The sequence below is a fragment of the Stegostoma tigrinum genome, chromosome 2 (assembly GCF_030684315.1).
Source record: "Stegostoma tigrinum isolate sSteTig4 chromosome 2, sSteTig4.hap1, whole genome shotgun sequence".
In the NCBI taxonomy this organism is placed as follows: Eukaryota; Metazoa; Chordata; class Chondrichthyes; order Orectolobiformes; family Stegostomatidae; genus Stegostoma; species Stegostoma tigrinum.
In genome coordinates, this window is record NC_081355.1 from 139,719,459 (window position 1) to 139,740,994 (window position 21,536).

At 44.4% G+C, this 21,536-nt stretch overlaps 1 protein-coding gene across 5 annotated transcripts in view; it reads left to right on the forward strand.

Moving 5' to 3' along the window:
- Nucleotides 1-18,538, forward strand: part of ptprn2 (protein tyrosine phosphatase receptor type N2) — a 949,211-nt gene extending 930,673 nt beyond the window's left edge. For all 5 annotated transcript variants that reach the window (XM_048556814.2, XM_059639614.1, XM_048556833.2 and 2 more), the window contains 2 exons: nt 8,572-8,645; nt 16,009-18,538. In XM_048556814.2, coding sequence (XP_048412771.1) covers nt 8,572-8,645; nt 16,009-16,080 — 146 coding nt within the window. In that variant the 3' untranslated portion in view covers nt 16,081-18,538. The remainder of the gene's footprint in view (nt 1-8,571; nt 8,646-16,008) is intronic.
- The last annotated feature ends 2,998 nt before the right edge of the window (nt 18,539-21,536 follow it).

The following is a 21,536-nucleotide window of genomic DNA, read 5'->3' on the forward strand; positions in this document are numbered from 1 at the left end:
CGTTGCGAAACTTGAAAGGATGCAGTAAAGGTATACAAGGATGTTGCAAGGGTTGGAAGGTTTCAGCTGTTCGCAGAGGCTGTGTACGCTGGGGTTATTTTCCTTGAAGCATCAGAGGCTGAGGGGTGACCTTATAGAGGTTTATACATAAATGAGAGGCATAGATAGGGTTAATGGCTAATGTTGTTTCGTAGGGGAATGGTTGACTGAATTTCCTTTTTCCTGGTTCCGTCCTACAGTGGCTATCTGCCAGCACTCAGAGTGAAAGGGTTAATGCGTTCACTTTCTCGACCTACAGTGCAGGGGTAAATACTGCGAGTTCCTGTCTTTCCCTGTCCAATTTTGATCATACGTCAAAGTGTAGGGAAGGAAGTATTTAAGAAACCTCAAGTACGAGGCAGTATTTTTCTTTCCCTTTAGGAGTATATTCAACCAGAAATCACTAGCTTGCCGTATGAACACAGGAACAGGAGTAGGCCATTCAGCCCCTTGAGCCTGTTCTGTCATTCATTGAGATCATGGCTGATCTGTGACCTAACACCATATACCTGCCTTTGGCCCATATCCCTTAGCACTTTTGCTTAACAAAAATTTAGCCAGATTTAAAATTAAGAATTGATCCAACATCGACTGCCATTTGTGGAAGAAATCAGAAGTCACACAACACCAGGTTATAGTCAACAGCACTGATTAAATTAACAAACTTTTGGATCACTGCTCATTCGTCAGTGCTCCAAAAGCTTGTGGCTTTAAATAAACCTGTTGGACTATAACCTGGTGTCATGTGACTTATGACTCTGTCCATCCCAGTCCAACACTGGCATCTCCACAATATTTGTGGAAGAGGGTTCCATACCACTACCATCCTTAGTGTGTGCAGAAGTGCTTCCTAACATCCCTCCTGAACTGTCTGGCCCTCATGTTTTGGCCCATGTTGGGTGGTGTATCTATTTTGAGACAGCACGGTGGCTCAGTGGTTGCCTCATAGCGCCAGGGACCCAGGTTCAATTCAATCCTCGGGCGACCATGTATGGAGTTTGCACATTCTCCCCGGGTCTGCTTGGGTTTCCTCCCACAGTCCAAAGATGTGCAGATTAGGTGGGTTGACCATGCTAAATTGCCTGTAATGTTCAGGGATTTATTGATTAGATGGGTTATAAGGGATGCGCCTGGGTGGGATGCTGTGAGGGTCGGTGTGGACTAGTTGGGCCAAAGGGCCTGTTTCCACACTGTAGGGATTCTAATAAAAGAAATTTGTAATAATCCTTAGACTGTACTCCGTAGCTGTAGAATCCCCAAACAGTGGAAATAGATTATCCTGTGTACCTGTCTTCTATTAATTTCTTGACAACTTCACTGAGATCATCCCTTACCCTTCTAAATTCTCGATGTTCATCAAACATTTGAAGATTAGCGTGATATTTCTGTCGAGAGAATATCTTTTTTGTAAAAATACTTGTTAACAGCACCTATATTCAACAAATGAATCTTGCCCAGCCAGAAATTATCCAACAATAAGGCTGTAAGGGAATGTTCAAGAGGCGAATGCCGAGCAATGTTATTAAGGTGTCACATGGCACAGAGGTAGTGTCCCTGCCTTTGAGCTAGCATGTCCGGGTTCGAGACCCACTTGCTCCAGAGGTGTGTAATAACATCTGGGTGACACAATGGTCAGTGGTTAGCACTGTTACCTCCCATGATTCTGAGATGTCTATGGCAGATATCTAAAGGCCCTGGAGTAGTAGCACCAATACTGCCTGTGCAACACGCGACAAATCCCCTAGGAAAATGGACACACCAACACCAGCATCCTCGACCAGGCTAATGTCCCCAACATCTAGGCAATGACTGCTCTTGATCGGCTGTGATGGGCTGGTCATATCATCCACATGACTGACAAGAGACTCCCCAGGCAGATGCTTCACTCCCAGCTCCGAAAGTGGGGACAAGCCCCAGGGGGACAGAGGAAGTGCTTCAGTGATACCCTCAAGGCCTCACTGGCAAAGTGCAGCATTCCCACAGCACCTGGGTATCACCGGGCCCGAGACTGTCCAAAGTGGAGGAGGAGCATTCAGGACAGCATCGAGCACCTCGAGACTCGCTGACAGGAATAAGCAGAAGGCGGCAAAAAGGAGCATGCTGCCAGGCTGACACTTCACCCACCCCTTCCCATGACCACCTTCTAACTCACTGCATGCAGAAACTGCATCAGCCTGTACAACCACCCACAGACTCACTCCGTGAGTGGAAGGGTGTCATCCTCATCTGCAAGAGGACCGCCAATCATGATGATTCCCTCACTGCGCCAGGGATCCAGGCTCAATTCTAGCATCAAGCAACTGTATGTGAGGAGCATGCACATTCCCCCATCTCAGCATGGGTTTCTGCCAGTTGCTCCAGTTTCCACCCACAGTCCAAAGATGTGCATGCTAGGTGGTTTCGGCATGCTAAATTGTCTTAGAGTGTGCAGGCCAACTATGACAAATGTGGGGTTTCGGGGACAGGGTGGGGGGTTGGCATGCTCTTTGGACAGTAGTGCAGACAAAATGGGCTGAATTGTCTCTTCCTGCTGTTAGGGATTCCGTGATTTCCGTGATCTTCCATGAATTATGATGGTGCAGTGTACCGATGCTGAATAATTTCTATCAAATGCTTTACAGTATTTTTGAATCTTTTCAATTCATTTGCAAACAATATATAGTATAGTTTAAGTGGGTGACTGTTTCCACTATTTGGTATTTGTGGTGGAAGCCTGTTTAAGTCTTTGTTGCGAAAGATGAACAGAGAAAACATTTCTCCAAATGAATAAAATAATGACTTGCATTTATGTAGTTGCTTTCAGAACATCAGGGCATGCCAGAACATTGTACAGCCTATGAATTACAAACGTGGCAGTCAGTTTGCACCCAGCAAGATTCCACAGACGGTGATGTTGCTATGATAAGACCATCTGTTTTAATGATGTCGATTGAGCTATCCATATTGATCAGGACTCCCCTGCTCTGCTTTGAAATTAAGCCAGAATATCTGCTACCCGGGAAATGGGGCAAGGCCTCTGTTTAATGTCTCCCCCAAAAGACCCGCATCTCCAGCCTTGAGTGTTGTGTCAGCTTTGTACTTCAAGTTTAAGGACTGAGACTTCCTCAGTCTTTCATGGGATGTCAGTGTTGTCTATCCCTTTGAAAGGAGTGGCCATTTGCCAAGGTGTTTCAAAGGGCAGTGACTAACAATCTCCTGACTCGCAGATTACTACCCCCTTTACCACAGGTATCACCCTCCCCACAATGGTGCGGCATTTGTAAAGGAAAGTAATGGTACTTTGTGCCTTATCGCATCATCATCAAAGCATTTTAATGCCTTTTTTTCTCCGAAAGGCCTGAGCTGGTATTGCCGGGGCTAGAATGGCAGCTGTACTGGAGCAGCAGCACCCGGTGAAAAGCAGGATGATAAATAACTATCGAAGTAAAATACTGCAGGTTGTGGAAATCTAAAATCGAAGCAGAAAACACTCAGTGCCTCTGGCAGCATCAGTGAGGTGAAGAACAGAGATAAGGGAGTGTCAAAGTGTCAGGGCCCGGTGTGGATGGTTCCCTGCAGGCCATCTTGGGACTCTGATACCTCAAGGATGGTCTTGTCAGGGGGCTTGCGTGGGCAGAGTGATGACTGTTATTAAAGGCCCTGGAACTCATTAAGGGGCCTCATCAAGTTTCTGTCCATTCAGGCTTGAAATTTTCAAACAATTTTGGAATAATTTTTCACGCACAGCTCCTGGGCTCAAAGCAGATTGGTCTGAGATGAAGGCCGAGGGGCCAGCTGGTGCTGGTGTCAGTGCTACCTGAAACTTTTGTTGACCACTTTTGACCTCCTGGCCTTTCCAAGACTTGCCCAACCTGATTGGCAAAGCAGTAACCACAGTCTATCACTAGACAAAGACTGAACTGACCTTCTGCACAGAAGGGAGAATCCCTTGACACTGTCGGAGGGTTTTAGTGAAAGGCTGAATTAGACAGCACGAGTCACTTCAATTTCTGTACTCCAGTTTCAAATCCAGCCTGGGTGAAAGGAGTTAGTGCTGAGGACTCACTCCTTTTAATCTGGCTGCTTCAGTTTAGCAAACCTCCTGAGGCTTTGTAATGGGGCATCAGCTGTAGAATGCAGGCATTGCAGTCACTGAGTGACACTGTGTTGTAAGTGCTCTACAAATATGAGTGGGGATGTGATCCAACCATCAAATGTGCTGATTAAATGTTCATTATCTTTTATTTGGAACTTTAGAAATACCAGATTCAGAACTGATGGAAGCACTTGCACACAAATGATTTGTTGAGGAGGTTGTTGCTTCTGAGATTCAGTTGTTTTTGGGGGCACTAGGAGGTCTGACTTCAAATGCAGCTGCCCTGCAGCTGTCCTGGTTGCACAATTACTTTGTGAAATGAGATAGGAGATTCGTTATCCAGGTTCTGGTCTACACTTTGTCTGCATTATAAAACAGGCACCAACTTGACCATTTTGCTCACATAATGTTAACCAGGGTGGAAAACTGAAATGTTGCCCCAACCCATCTGGCAAGTACATTTCTGATTAGAGGGACTTCTGTTCCACAGCTATTCCCGATGTCCTGAGTGTTTCAGTGAAGCTAAGTTGGCTAATCTTTGGCCCCTTTCATGGAGTCCCACTGGATGGTGGACGTCTCATCCCTCCTTCCTTCCTAATCCCACTGCCTTCTTGATTGTGGTGAATTTAACCGGCTGTTTTGATCAAGTAAGGGGCACACCCACTGCTAGGACACACATGCACGTTTAGCACTGAGGTTATCAGCAGGATCAGGTGTAATTTTAACCGCAGGTCTGACCCTGCCTGACCTACCTTGGGGATGAGAAGCCTCTGATGTGAATGTTTGGCTCTGAAAGGATATCTCAGGCAGCCCCTCGCCTCCTCTTCTCACTGTGACACCATTCCAAAAGCCAATCGGATTGCTTGCTGGTAACCATTACTCAACGCCCTCCTACCACCCAAAACACTCTTCCCCAGTCCTCACCCAACCCCTTAGTTACTGCGAGAGATAATGGGAACTGCAGATGCTGGAGATTCCAAGATAATAAAATGTGAGGCTGGATGAACACAGCAGGCCAAGCAGCATCTCAGGAGCACAAAAGCTGACGTTTCGGGCCTAGACCCTGCGTCCCACTTTGTTGGTCAAGCGACTACAACAGGCTGTGGTTTGCTGACTGTCTTGTTTCCCTTTCTCCACCCCCGCACATGAGGGTCAGTGTTGGGCCGGCAACACAGAAGCTCATGCTAGGACTTCAACAACACAGATCAAATCCATCCGCTCATCACCACAAGTGGCTTGGAGTTCAATTAATAAGCCCCTGGTAATACAAAGCCAGCCTCTGTGATGGTGACCTTGGCAAGAGTCATTGTGGTAAAATCCCATGTGGCTCACTAATGCCCCTTGCTAAGGATAATCTGCCATGATTCTCTGATCTGGTTTGCATCTGATTCCAGATGCAGAGCAATGTGGCTGATTCTTAACAGCCCTCTGGGCAATTAGGGATGGGCATTAAATGCTGCCTGGCCAGCAATGTTCTCATCTTGTGAATGGATAAGAAAATGTTCAAGTGCACTGGGGATAGGGAACAAATGCTAGCTTCGTCTGTAACATACAAACCTACTAAAGATGAAGGAAATGTCCAACTCCCACTAGGAGTTAGAACATAGAACATAGAACAGTACAGCACAGAACAGGCCCTTCAGCCCACAATGTTGTGCCGACCATTGATCCTCATGTATGCACCCTCAAATTTCTGTAACCATATACATGTCCAGCAGTCTCTTAAATGACCCCAATGACCTTGCTTCCACAACTGCTGCTGGCAACGCATTCCATGCTCTCACAACTCTCTGCGTAAAGAACCTGCCTCTGACATCCCCTCTATACTTTCCACCAACCAGCTTAAAACTATGACCCCTCGTGCTAGCCATTTCTGCCCTGGGAAATAGTCTCTGGCTATCAACTCTATCTATGCCTCTCATTATCTTGTATACCTCAATTAGGTCCCCTCTCCTCCTCCTTTTCTCCAATGAAAAGAGACCGAGCTCAGTCAACCTCTCTTCATAAGATAAGCCCTCCAGTCCAGGCAGCATCCTGGTAAACCTCCTCTGAACCCTCTCCAAAGCATCCACATCTTTCCTATAATAGGGCGCCCAGAACTGGACGCAGTATTCCAAGTGCGGTCTAACCAAAGTTTTATAGAGCTGCAACAAGATCTCACGACTCTTAAACTCAATCCCCCTGTTAATGAAAGCCAAAACACCATATGCTTTCTTAACAACCCTGTCCACTTGGGTGGCCATTTTAAGGGATCTATGTATCTGCACACCAAGATCCCTCTGTTCCTCCACGCTGCCAAGAATCCTATCCTTAATCCTGTACTCAGCTTTCAAATTCGACCTTCCAAAATGCATCACCTCGCATTTATCCAGGTTGAACTCCATCTGCCACCTCTCAGCCCATCTCTGCATCCTGTCAATGTCCCACTGCAGCCTACAACAGCCCTCTATACTGTCAACGACACCTCCGACCTTTGTGTCGTCTGCAAACTTGCTGACCCATCCTTCGATTCCCTCGTCCAAGTCATTAATAAAAATTACAAACAGTAGAGGCCCAAGGACAGAGCCCTGTGGAACCCCACTCACCACTGACTTCCAGGCAGAATATTTTCCTTCTACTACCACACGCTGTCTTCTGTTGGCCAGCCAATTCTGTATCCAAGCAGCTAAGTTCCCCTGTACCCCATTCCTCCTGACCTTCTGAATGAGCCTACCATGGGGAACCTTATCAAATGCCTTACTGAAGTCCATATACACCACATCCACAGCTCGACCCTCATCAACTTTTCTAGTCACATCCTCAAAAAACTCGATAAGGTTTGTAAGGCATGACCTACCCCTCACAAAGCCGTGTTGACTGTATTTGATCAAGCCATGCTCTTCCAGATGGTCATAAATCTTATCCCTCAGAATCCTTTCTAACACCTTGCAGACGACAGACGTGAGACTTACCGGTCTATAATTGCCGGGGATTTCCCTATTTAGGACTAATCTTTGGAGGTTGAAAACAGTGCTCAAGTTGGCAAGCACAAATAAGATGCATTTCACAGCCCTCAAGTTGCCAATTACACACTCTTCACCTCTGCATTATGACCAGAAACTGTTACCGTATTTGCATTTATCCAGGTCACAAGGATGAATCCCTTCCTAAGAATGCAGCTTGGAATCATAACACCCTGTATACTGTCCCTATAAATCCTGCATCCTAATCATTTGAAATGTAGTGGAAATGCCAGGAGGACAATTAAAAGAACAGTAATCAGAATTTGAACTGCCCTTGAAACACACTTCAGACTGGAAGTTTATTTTTAATTAATATCGATGTGTAGACTTTTTTCTTCAAAAAAGAAACAGCAGAAGAAGATGGAGCAGACCTGTTTGCAGTAATTAGGTAAATGCTCAGTGAGGTATTCCGATTTTGGCTTTCATTAGTAAGTGATTTGGCCACGATTAGGACAAAAAGATAATGAGACCAGAGTCAGGGAGGAGGCTTCAGGGATTCAACAAGGTGATTACTGTAGCACTCATAATTATCGATTGATCACCATCAATGTGAAACTGTTCAGAAACAATGACGATAATGAATACAGAAGCAACATATAAATGACTCAGTAGCAGGATCTAACTGCAGCTACTGTATTGCAATATTATCTACCCCATTTAAAGAGCTTTAATATACAGCAAGCATACTTCTAACATCCACCAATGACTTTGCATTTGGGTTATCCAGCATTGCTAGGCTTATTGGCAGCAATATGGTGTAGGGAAAGTAAAACATGTCTGCAAAATTGTAGAATTCTCCTAATTTATCACTATGCTACCACAGGCAATAAATAATTAGGCTTTAAAGTGCAGTCAGCTCAAAAGTTCTGGTAGTAGAGATAAAGTCACTATAGTTTTCCCAGGTCATCATGCTGCTCTCTTTCATCAGAGATTGTCAGCTGGTGGTGGTTTAACCTGAGGTCACCATGCCTCAGGTGAGGGAAGAGTTCTTCCTGGTAACCTCAGCCAGTGCAGGAATTGAACCCACACTGTTGGCATCTCTCTGCAAATCAGCCATCCAGCCAACTGAGCAAATTGGCAATCAATAAGCTTTGGAAGGGCAAATGCTTTCAGTACTGAGGAGTACAGTTTTAATGTGTTGGCCATGGGCTCTTTGGCTTGCAAGGCAGGCATTTAAATCCCATTCTTAAGGAGATGGGAATACTAATGTGTGGATCATCAGGCTAAATTCAGAGACCTGCTCAGTGTTAAGCACATTGAATGCAGGCTTGGAGTTTGTGCAGACTTAACAGTGCTCAATCTCTCTGAATTGTAATGGCATGTACTCAAATGCTCAGCATTAGAATTCTGAGTGAAAACAATCAGTTTTTTAAGAAGATGCAGGATCTGATTTGGGGAGATTTGCAGGAGTGGTGAAGCAGTTTGATATAACTTCGGATTGTGGTTTGTTGGCAGGTGCTAAGGAGATCGATATAGCTGCTACGCTGGAACATTTGCGAGACCAGAGACCAATGATGGTTCAGACAAAGGTAAACAAAGATGTAAAAAAAGCATTAAAACAGAAAATGCACAGCGCTTGAGGCAACAACAGGAAAAGGAAACAGATTGTTCTTTCTGGTGAGACTATTAACTAGGGGATTGAGCTGTTGCCTAAGACACTTCTAATATTCGCTGAGTTCTTTTTCAACTTTCTACATTTTGAATTTGTCTTTTTTCTTTGGTCACTCTGTGGGACCTGACTATTCCACTGTTGCTGAGGAAGGGAGTGGACAGAGGTGGTCAGTCAGGTTGAACACAAACTGGAGTGAGATGGAGCTCCATGGGGGGTGCGGCTGCATTCTACCAAATTCTACCCAGTGGAGTTAACGTAATGGGACAGAGCTCATGATGTTATTGTACATGACCTGTTGATGGAACGTGCCTATGGGCTATGGTAATGTTTTTTAATCCTTCATTTTGCCCAGAATTTTTACACAGAGGCAGTAGCTTCATGCTGTGCCTGAGAAGTAGAGAGCCAGCCTTCCTCTGCTTGGCAGGGTCTCCTTGCAGTTTTATGTCAGCCAGCAGGCTATTCACATCCTCAAGCTGAGAGTTTCACCCTCTCCCGGCCACCAAGCACTGCCTCCCAATCACTGGGGATTGGTGGCAGAAGGCAGTCTTCTGAGAACGAGATACTCAAGGACCCAGAATTTCAAATCCCAGGGGCATTTCAGGGCAACCAAGACAAAGCCATTGCCCTGGAACCCAATGTTACACTCCACAGCACCTCCTTCAACCCTTCAACCTGCCCCTAGCACCAGATCTCTGGCCTTTATAATTGCCACCCGTATCTTTACAGTCATCCTGTAATGTATGGGTATGAAACAGAACACCCCAAGAGACTCAGAGTTGAGGGACAATTAAAGCAAATAATCATCTGGAACCCCACTCCCATCAAGTTCAGGAGCCGCTGCTGTAAATGATATGAGGTGTTTGGATGAGATTGGGATTAGGGCTTGTCTACTATGCCACCACATGCCCCAACAGTCAGATAGCCTGCCCAGCCTCATGTGAAAGATGGGCATTCAGTGTTGGGGAATGCCTGTTGGCACTCGTGGAACCTTTTGGGAAGAGGAGAACAGGGAAATCGGGTGCACAAAACTTCTGTTCAATTTGCAATTTGATTTCCTCAACATTTGCTGTGCATTAGCTGGACTTGTCTGATTCTATGCCAGTTAAAGCAATCGCAAAGGAGAGATAGGTACTGGGGTCTATCAGTCCGAGTTGACCAAAAGGTTAGAATCAAGTGTGCCCTCTGAGTCATGTACCCAGGCAGAAGAATCCTAATCACAGCAGAAACGTGCTCTGACTGCTGCTAAGCAACAGCATCCCATCTCGCACACACTAATACATCTATTCAGATGCGTGGTGAATTATAAATATCTAATTACACACCAGCGGGAGGTTCTCTCAAGAGAGTTTTTTTTCCTGGATGGATCTAAACAAACCATGCGCTTGCATCACTGAATATAAATGAGGAGTAGAAAGCCTTCAAAGTCATTTAAATCAGCAGATTAAAAGTCAGGTCTGAAATGTCAATTATAGCAAGTCCTGTAGCAAACAGAAGGCAAGACATTGCACCAGTGTCAGTGACTAGTTATTACAATTGCCTGGATAAACCTGTGTCAAATTTATTGATAAAAGTTTTTGTTAAAATATCACCTAACTTCAGTAATTGGCCATGCCATTATCTGACAATGTTTGGGCAGCACATGAAATGATTTGTATATTATCTCAATCCTGACAAAACCTGGAATGACATCATGGAAGTACACAGAAAGTCCACTGATGTCTGAAAAGACCAAATACAGATCAGGGATTCAGGGCTGGAGCTTTTGGCAGAACTGGAGTCTCAGTCTTGGAAAAATTATATGTTCCTCACTAATCTAACTTGCAGGGCTCAAAACAGAAACATGGTGCACAGGGAGAGGCCAGTCTGTCCACCTGCGCTGCCACTCTGAAAGAAAAATTCAATCGGACTCACTGCTTTGCTCTTTCTTCGATTTTTTTTTAGAAAACATTTTCAATTAGAGATCCAAATCCTCTTTGGGAAGTTGCTATTTAATCAGCATCCATCACCTTTACAGGCAGTGTATTCCACATCAGGTAAATTTGCCAATTAGATGAGTCTGTCCTCTTTAGGACTCCCTTACTTTTTTGTTAGTTCTTTCAAGTTAGTGCCCTCTTGGTTACTGACCTTCCTGGCAGTGGAAGCAGTTTCTCCTTATTTATTTCATCAGAGCACCCTCATAATGATGAACACCTTCACCTTCCCTGCTATATCGGTGGCACAGTGGTTCAGTGCTTAGCTTTGTTACCTGCACAGCAACAGGGACCTAGGTTCGATTCCACCCTTGGATGACTATCAGTGCAGAATTTGCACCTTGTGAGTTATAGGGGGATGGGTCTGGGTGGGATGGGTCTGACTCTGAGCATCGGTGTGGACTTGTCGGGCCGAAGGGCCTGTTCCCACACTGTCGGGATTCCATAATTCTCCCCAGGTCTGCATGGGTTTGCTTAGATTTCTTCCCGCAGTCCAAAGGTGTGCAGGTTTGGTGGATTGGCCATGGCAAATGCAGGGTTACGGGGATGAGATGTGGTGGGTTTGGGTGGGATGCATCTTGTGGGTGTTGATGTGGACTCAGTGGCCTGCAAATTTACCTGATGTGGGAATACATTGCCTGTAAAGGTGATGGATGCTGATTAAATAGCAACTTCCCAAAGAGGATTTGGATCTCTAATTGAAAATGCTTTCTAAAAAAACCGAAGAAAGAGCAAAGCAGTGAGTCCGATTGAATTTTTCTTTCAGAGTGGCAGCGCAGGTGGACAGACTGTCCTCTTCCTGTGCACCATTTTTCTGTTTTGAGCCCTGCAAGTTAGATTAATGAGGAAAATACAATTTTTCCAAGGCTGAGACTCCAGTTCTGCCAAAAGCTCTAGCCCTGAATCCCTGATCCGTCTTTGGTCTTTTCAGATGTCAGTGGACTTTCTGTGTACTTCCATGATGTCATTCCAGATTTTGTGATCCTGTGGTTGTGTTTATATTCCCACTTGTTTGGAGCTGGACAGGTGCCCTCTCTTGTATTCTAGAGCACTTTCTGGCATCCTTACCCCACAGTGAGCAGTTAGCCAAAGAAATCTTAACTCTCCAAAACAAAAGGTGTGTTTGGGTCATCTCAGAGATTAAACATCGGAAACAGGAACCAAAAGATTCACACACTTCCCCATTTTAACAGAATCAGGAGAAGGGACAGGCAACAAACTGCTTGTGGGAGGAGGGATAGTCATCTAAATATTACAATGAACCCCATGTTTTAGGGTAAATGTTTGGCACAACATCGTGGGCCGAAGGACCTGTACTGTGCTGTACTGTTCTACATGTTCCGTCTCTCAGGATTTCTCTTTAATTGATGCCAGACGGATTTCTTTGTCCTCAGGTCATCCAGAAAGCCAGCACCAAGTTCAGTGGGAAACAGGGCAAGCAAATGGAAGGTTATCCTTTATTTCAAAGGGAGTGGAGTATAAAAGCCTGGATGTTCTGCTAAAACTGTACAAGGCATTTAGTCTGATTACAGCTGGAGTACTGTGAACCGTGTTGGTCCCCTTATCTGAGGAAAGATATACTGACACTGGAAGCAGTGCAGAGAAGGTTCACTGGGCTGATGTCAGGTATGGAGGGACTACCCTATGAGAAGAGGTTAATAGATTGGGCCTGGACACATTGGAATTTAAAAGACCGGGAGACAACTTTGTGAAATACAGACACCCTAAAATCATGGTCTTGACAACCCCACATTCCCTTTGGAAAACTTGTCCCCACCGGCAGCAATACAGGCACCGTCTGGTGGTTGTTTTATATATATTGCCAGGCTGGTGGAGCAATGAATGATATGGCACAGAAGCAGCACTTGGCCCATCATGCTGGCTCTCTTGAGGGCTAGGTCACTCATTGGGGGGTGGGGTGGTGTGAGGCGGTCATGACTGGGAGGGAATTTGGAGAAATAGGCATTGGCTGATTGGTGATCCACCTAAAAGCAAGTTATCATTGGCATGGGCTACTCCACCCACTTTACCTGCTAAACCAGGCAGTTGGGCGGAGCACAATAAATCTATAAATCTCGAGAATGAAAGGAAAACTGAGGAGCATTTTTGGAGTCAGCCTGCAGACAGCCACCTTAGATGGGAGGGCAGTGACAAACTCTCCCCCACCCACTACACCCCTACCAACAGAGCTGCAGCTCTGGCTAGCCAACGGGAGACCTTTCCTCCTGATGGGGGTAGTCTTGTAGTCATGGCCAGCTTTTACTTTGTTCAGAGAACAAGATGGAAGAAGAATTTCCCCCTCTGATTTGGCAGAGGCACTGCTATATTTCCAAGGCTCTGTGGTCAGGCCTGCAGTCCCAGGGAATCACTGACCATGCTTTATTTGCAGCCTCTTATATACCAGGCACCCAGAGATTTGGAGTTGGTTCTGAGCCCAGATATGATCCCGACTCACGCTCATTACCTAAGAAGGTAAGATTCCTCCCTGTAAGAACATTGCAGAGCTGTTTAATCGCATCCACCCCCTCCCTCCCAACATCATCTTGCAGCTACCCCACTTCAAATAATCAACCAAATCATTTGCAAAGGTTTATTTAAAATCTCCTTCCACCACCACCCTTTCAGGCAGTGAGCTACTGTCCAGGCTGCCAGAAGTTTGAACTCTGGCCTGTGTTGAATTCATTAAAATTCAGTCAGTTTACTGGCCAGGACGCCCCCATGGGTGCTGGAGGTTATTAGAAAATTGAATATTCTGCTCACATTCCCAGCACCTGGTGGCAGTGTGGTGACCTCCACTGTACGTGGGGTGATTCGCAAGCCAAGACAGAATCATGCAGGCTTCTGGGGCCATTTATAGAACATAGAAAAGTACAGCACTGTACAAGCCCTTCGGCCCACGATGTTGTGCCGTGGAATAATCCTAATCCAAAAATAAAATAACCTAACCTACATTCCCCTCAATTCACTGCTGTCCATGTGCATGTCCAGCAGTCGCTTAAATGTCACTAATGACTCTGCTTCCACGACTACCACTGGTAAACTATTCCATGCACTCACAACTCTCTGGGTGAAGAACCTCCCTCTGATGTCTCCTCTATACCTTCCTCCTAACACCTTAAAACTATGACCCCTCATGGCAGTCAATCCTGCCCTGGCGAAAAGTCTCTGGCTATCGACTCTATCCATGCCTCTCATTACCTTGTACACCTCGATCAGGTCACCTCTCTTCCTCCTTCTCTCCAGAGAGAAAAGTCCGAGCTCAGTCAATGTCTCCTACTAAGACAAGCCCTCCAGTCCAGGCAGCATCCTGGTAAACCTCCTTTGCACCCTCTCCAAAGCCTCCACATCTTTCCTATAATAGCGTGACCAGAACTGGACACAATATTCCAAGTGTGGTCTCACCAGGGTTTTGTAGAGCTGCAGCATAACCTCGCGGCTCTTAAACTCGATCCCCCTGTTAATGAAAGCCAAAACACCATATGCTTTCTTAACAACCTTATCCACCTGGGTGGCAACTTTGAGGGAGCTATGCATTTCAACACCAAGATCCCGCTGTTCCTCCACACTGCTGAGAATCCTGCCTTTAATCCGATATTCAGCATTTAAGTTCGACCTTCCAAAATATCACTTTGCATTCATCCAGGTTGAACTCCATCTGCCATTTCTCAGCCCAGCTCTGTATTCTGTCAATGTCTCGCTGAAGCCTGCAGTAGCCCTCGATACTATCAATGGCACCTCCAACCTTTGTGTCATCAGCAAACATACTAACCCACGCCTCAACCTCCTCATCCAAGTCATTTATAAAAACTACAAAGAGCAGAAGCCCAAGAACAGAGCCCTGTGCGACACCACACAGCACTGACCTCCAGGCAGAATACTTACCGTCTACAATCACTCTCTGCCTCATGTCAGCCAACCAATTCTGAATCCAAGATAATAAAATGTGAGGCTGGATGAACACAGCAGGCCCAGCAGCATCTCAGGAGCACAAAAGCTGACGTTTCGGGCCTGGACCCTTCATCAGAGAGGGGGATGGGGTGAGGGTTCTGGAATAAATAGGGAGAGAGGGGGAGGCGGACCAAAGATGGAGAGAAAAGAAGATAGATGGAGAGGAGAGTATAGGTGGGGAGGTAGGGAGGGGATAGGTCAGTCCAGGGAAGACGGACAGGTCGAGGAGGTGGGATGAGGTTAGTAGGTAGGAGATGGAGGTGCGGCTTGGGGTGGGAGGAAGGGATGGGTGAGAGGAAGAACAGGTTAGGGAGGCAGAGACAGGCTGGACTGGTTTTGGGATGCAGTGGGTGGAGGGGATGAGCTGGGCTCGTTGTGTGGTGCAGTGGGGGGAGGGGAAAAACTGGGCTGGTTTTGGGATGCGGTGGGGGAAGGGGAGATTTTGAAGCTGGTGAAGTCCACATTGATACCATTGGGCTGCAGGGTTCTCAAGCGGAATATGAGTTGCTGTTCCTGGAACCTTCGGGTGGAAGATTTCTAGCAGTGTCTGGGAGGGGCTGCAGAACAGGAGAATTGGGAATTGCAGAAGCAGCTACACAAGGATGAAAAATTCCATTAATTCCTTCAAATTCATATGAAAGGCAAGAACATAACTGGCGAGGGAAGGAGGTTAGAGGAGACCATGGGCCTTTGAAGAAAAAGTTTCTGGAAATGTTTATAATCTCCATGATGACCCTGGAGTAGTCGGCAGTTTGGGCCACGTACAGGGTAGCATGATGTTATTCAATTACGTCAGGGCAGTCCCAGCACTGGACAGCGGGAACTGTTGCAAAGCAGGTGTGCTCAAAATTGGAAAAAGGCAAGGCAGCAAATAAGCTTGTGATGCGAAACTGTGAGCAGCTCTGGTGGCGTGGGAGGCAACGGTGTAGAAGGTGGAATCAAGGAAACAGTCATGAAAGCATTATATGTGATGGAGGACGAAAGGACAGTTTGAAAACATGAAACAAAAGCAGAAATGGCTGGACAAACTCAGCAGGTCTGGCAGTATCTGATCCAGACAGCCAAATCATCCTGTATCCCATACCTCCTGACTTTATGAATGAATGTAGTTGTTAGTTATCGTGCTGGCAGTCACTGATTACAGGTGTACACTTGTATGAAGTGCTAGAGAGTTGCTGAAAACCATCCCAGGCGAGAGCCATCAAAGGAGATGAAGAGTTGGGGAAAAAATGGAAGAACGACAAAGGTTAACTGTATCAATTCTCATGGATATGGTTATAGTTTATTTTAAAAATTGGTAAACCAGTTAGTGCCCTGATGAAATGCCAATCTGTTCTCACACTGCTGGTTTATTTTCCCCAGGACCAGTTTGAGTTTGCATTGACAGCAGTAGCTGAGGAGGTGAACGCCATCCTGAAGGCACTACCACAGTGAGAGCCAACTGGGGACCCCTCGTGGCTCCGACTCTTTAATCCTGCCGATCTCCGTGAATGTTGTAGAAAACGTGATCTGATCTTGGCTGTGTAACTTCTCTTTTAACACCTTTAGAAAATGTGTCCCTTCAACATCTGTAATTGATGCAAAATCTTAGCTTGAGAAAATAAACTCGGAATGGTTTCAAAGTGGAAAGAACTAAAGATCAGATGAGAAGTATTTGCACATTTTTTTTTGGGACTGGACAGAACTGGGTACAAAATACTTGAGGAGAACGCCCAGAAGGCATTCACGGCAGATCTGAGTACACTGTAAAGTCAGAATTTTAAAAACACAATATTTTATTTTCTCTTCATCCTGATATTGTAAGGTTTAGAACAGCCTCTCAGCAGTAATCCCACAGTATATTAAAACTATAGCTGGCATGAACTGCATCAGTATTTTATAATGGCCATATGACTGCACCTCCCTCTGCTCCTTAGTTATTGTTCCCAGTCTATCTGCGATGCTATCAATCCACAGTAGCGATTTAACTTGCACAGTGTTCCTGCGTAATGCAGTTGGCATCACAAGATAGTTACAACTGGTTGGTTATGGTACTTGGTATTAGACTTCAGGAAATTACTTCGCGCGTAATTCTTTCGGCATCGAAAGGAGCACCTTTAAAGTCTGCGATAAAATCTTTTTGAAAGTATTTTGAGGAAAGTGGTCAGCATTGGTACCAATGAATTATTTTTGGAAGTACCTGCACTTGAACCATATTTATGTTTTCTCCATATAGGAGTCATTCTCCTTCATGCTATCCTCTCTCGCATACAGATCTGGGAGGCGGGCAGGTTTAACTGTGCTACTGACATGCCCTCACTTCTCCTGAAGATTCTCATGGCCATCCCTCAAAGCACCTAATTAAACTTGTTAACTTACTGTCTAAGGACATCATACAGACCTGCCCACTGAAAGGTGGAATAATTTCTCTATCCCTGGCTAAGTCTCTTTTGGAAGCGTCCTTCTGCTATCCCTAAGCTTTATCCAATCTCAGCTGCACTGTAGAATCCCAGGGCCAGTGAGTCTAACAAATATTTCAACAATAATCTGCACAGAATTATCGATTGGTAACTTGCCACAGCCACTCAGTTAGAATGTTGAATGTAGTAAATTGTAGTGTGATTAGTGCTGGTGAATCTTTCATTCCTCACATGTGCTGTGTTTGGATATATTGTTAGCCCCTGGAAGAATCTCACATTATGAAAAGAATGGAGAGGATGATCTAAAAATAGTACATCTAGACAGTCCGTCTAAAGCCCTGACACGTCACACAACAATGAGCAAAGGCAAACAACTCTGTTAGGTCTGTAGAGGAGCTCAGGTTACTATCAGTCAGGTCTTTCATCACACTGAAGAGAAAGGTGATCGTCTGAATTTAACACTAGAACACATTACTGAGACAATTTATACAACCTGTTTCCCCAGCCACTCCTTGATAAAGAGCACTCATTGTCTGTTAAAGAAAATACTTCTCCCTCACATACACATCAGATTTATTGGAAAATATCTCCTTATACCTGATGGGGTTTCTGAGTTCAAATCCAGTGTAAGCTGATGTGTTGATGCCCCTTTCCCACTGGGTACACAGGAATTGTAAGTGAAAATGTTTTGGACAATCATACTTGAGTCCTGATGGTCAGAACAGGTCATTATAAAGCATATCCATATGTTAGCACCGACACTGAGAGTAACCCAACAATCAGATTCCCAGAAATATGATAAGTCACAATGGTGCTGTTAATACTACTGAGGCTTGTGTTTAGGCATACTATTGAGGTATATTGAAAGGGGCCACAGGCAATAGATCTAAGCCATACCCTTCATGATGTGAAAGCACTTGACTATTTTTGTTGATCTTCAGTGCAAGGCTGACATGATAGTCCAGCTGCATTTATTTCTTTACTGTACAGTTTGCAAGTTCAGCAGCCGAAAGGAAGCAATGAAACTCCCCCTCCTCAAGAGCAAAATGCAGTGTTGATGTGATTATTGATCAGGCTCTTATTGAACTCCCAGTTTCTGTCCTGTCCCATTTAAAGTGGCATAATCTCAACTGATTATTTTTTGAGGATTCTTCAATTTCCGGTTGAGTTTCAATGTCAACATTATAGGTAGAAGTCCTAAGTGTTTGGTTTTATTCAATTCTGACAATTACTACAGTCTGTTGCAAATTCGATGTTGACACAGAATATATAGTCTTTGTCTGTAAATAGTCCTAGTCATGTAAGACCAATCTTATATATGCCTCTTAAGGATATATTTCAATTGTTTTAGCTTCACAAAGACAGCACTCTTTTTAATCGCTTGTGGGTTCTGTTGTGTTAAGTCTTCAAAAGTAGCCTAATGTTTGCCTCTTACTGATCACTGGTACTTTCCTTTTATCTAATAAATAATCGGTATTATTTCCTAATTAAAACTTATTTTATTTGCTTTGTAGTATAACAATTGGTTATTTGTGAGAAGCCAAAATTATATAGCTGGCTCACTCTCAAAATATTTAACGCTTCCAGAGTCATGTGCTTTTGATAACGACTTTAATCGCTTTTCTTCATAATTTAGCCATTTGCCATAACCACATTTTCCAGAACATTCCAAATACATTTTCCATTTGAAAAAGAAGCATTCAAAACCACATGTATCTTTATTCCAACTTGGGGAGATGAAATGTGTGTTTAGCAAGATATTATTAATTCACAAATTACATTAACTGAATGCAGGAAGTGTTCAACACAAATGAAAAACAATGATAAATCTTTGACTTTTTTTTATTCGCAGATCTAAGTCAAAACTTTACTGTTGCTTGTATAATCCAAAGCAAATATGCAGAACTTTTTTAAAAGAATCACACAACTACTCATTTAATATTGCACAATTTAACACAAAATATTGATGCTTTTTAATTTGCTGGAGATATTTGAAGAATCAATGTATTTTAATTCTTATTAATCTGCTGATTGATGCAGGGTAATTTCCATCTCTCTGTACCAACTGCCTTTGTTTGTATTCAGAGCTAAGTTGCTTAACTGAGCATTTAGCATTGTTTATAGTGAATCTTAGACATAGCAGTTATGTTAATACTGCTAAATTAGTTTGAGACTCAGGAGAGACTATTAAAGTTTCCAGAACAAGTAGTAGGACTGGGAGTATGCAAGGAGGCAGAAATTGAACTTCAGGCACAGCATATAAGTAGACAAATTTGAAAAGGATGGCAGTCAATGCGGGACTGAGGATCTCGTACTTAAATGCACACAGTGTATGAAACAAGGTAAATAAGATTGGCAGGTACAATGTTGTGAGTATCACAGAGACACGACTGCAAGGGGATCAGGGCTGGGAACTAAATATCCAAGGATACATGTCCTATCAAAAGGCCAAGCAGATAGGGAGGGAGAATGCATTGCCTAGTTAGTAAGAAATGAAATTAAAACAATTGCAAAAAATGACCTAGAGTTGGAAGGCTTGGAATCTGTGTTGTTGGAGTTGAGGAACTGCAAAGGAAAAAAGACTCTGATGGGAGTTATGTACAGGCCCCCAGCAGTGGTCAGGACATGGGGAACAAAATAAATCAGGAAATAGAAAAGGCATGTAAGGAAGGCACAATTGAAATAGTCATGGTAGACTGGGAAAATTAAGTTAGTAGCAAATTCCAAGAAAAAGAAGTCATGGAATGTCTACGAGCAGCTTGTGGTAGATCCCACCAGGGAACAGGCAATTCAGGATTCAGTGATGTGTAATGAAGCAGACTTGATGAGGGAGCTTCAGGTGAAGGAACCCCTAGGGGGCAGTGACCATAATATCTTAGAGTTCATTCTGCAGTTTGAGGGGGAGAAGCTTGAATTAGATGTCACAATTGAGTAAAGGCCTCTACAAAGACATGAGGGAGGAGCTAGCCAGAGTTGCTTGGAATCGGAGCTTAACAGGGAAGACGGCGGACCAGCAATGGCAGGAGTTTCTGCTGGCAATTTGGGAGGGACCGCAGAAATTCATCCCAAGGTTGAATTCATCCCAAGGAAGTAAAAAAAGATTTGTAGGGAAGGTCAAGGCAAGTATGGCTGACAAGGGAAATCAGGGACAGCATAAAAGCCATAGTGAAAGGATATGATGTGGTGAAGATTAGTGGGAAGTCAAAGGATTGGGAAGCATTTAAAAACTAGTCGAGGACAACTGAAAATGCAATAAGGAGGAGAAGATAAAATTTGAGAGTAAGCTAGCTAGTAATATTTTTAAAATTGCAAGAGGTTTTTAGATATATAAACAGCAAGGGAGGCAAGAGTGGACATTGGACCACTGGAAAAGGACGCTGGAGAAGTAGTAATGAGGAACAAAGAAATGGCAGAGGAACTGAATAGGTACTTTACATCAGTCTTCATGGTGGAAGACATCAGCAACATACCAAAACTTCCAGAGCACCAGGAGCAGTGGTGAGTGGAGTAGCCATCACTGAGGAGAAGGTACTGGGAAAGCTGAAAGATCTGAAGGTGGATAAATAACCTGGACCAGATGGACTACAACTCAGGGATCTGAAGGAGGTAGCTGATGAAATTGTGGAGACATTGGTGGTGATCTTTCAGGATCACTGGAGTCAGAGAAAATCCCAGAGGACTGGAAAATAGAAATGCAACACCTTTCTAGGAAAGGAGGGAGGCAGAAGACAGGAAATATAGGCTGGGTTAGCCTGACCTTGGTCATTGGTAAGATTTTAGAGTCCTTTACCAAGGACGAGATTACAGAGTTTTTGGAAATGCATGACAAAATAGGGCTGGGTCAGCACAGAGGATGTCGTACCTGACAAATCTGTTAGAATTCTTTGAAGATGTAATAAGCAATTTGGACAAAAGAGACTCAATGGATATGATTTATTTGGATTTCCAGGAAGCCTTTGAAAAGGCCTTGCACAGGAGGCTGCTTAATAAGATAAGAATCCACAGTGTTAGCCGCAAGGTACTGGAATGAATAGAGAATTGGCTGACTGGCAGAAGGATAAAGTGGTCTTTTTCAGGATGGCACCCGGTGACTAATGGTGTTCCACGGGGGTCAGTGTTGAGACTACAACTATTCACGTTGTACATTAATAATTGGATGAAGGAACTGAATTTCTAAGTTGCTACATTTGTAGGTGATATGACACAAGTGGAGGGACAGATAGTGTTGAGGAAACGGGAAGGCTGCACAAGGACTTGGACAGACTAGGACAGCGGACAAAGAAATGGAAGATGTAATGCACAAAACATAAATCTGTACAGCACAGGAACAGGCCCTTTAGCCTACAATGTTGTGCCAAACATGACACCAAATTAAACTAATTCTTTCTGCCTGCCCTTCATCCATATCCTTCCAATCCTTGCATTTCATGTGCTTATCTAGAAGTCCCTTAAATGGCCCTATTGTATCTGCTTCCACCACCACACCTGCAA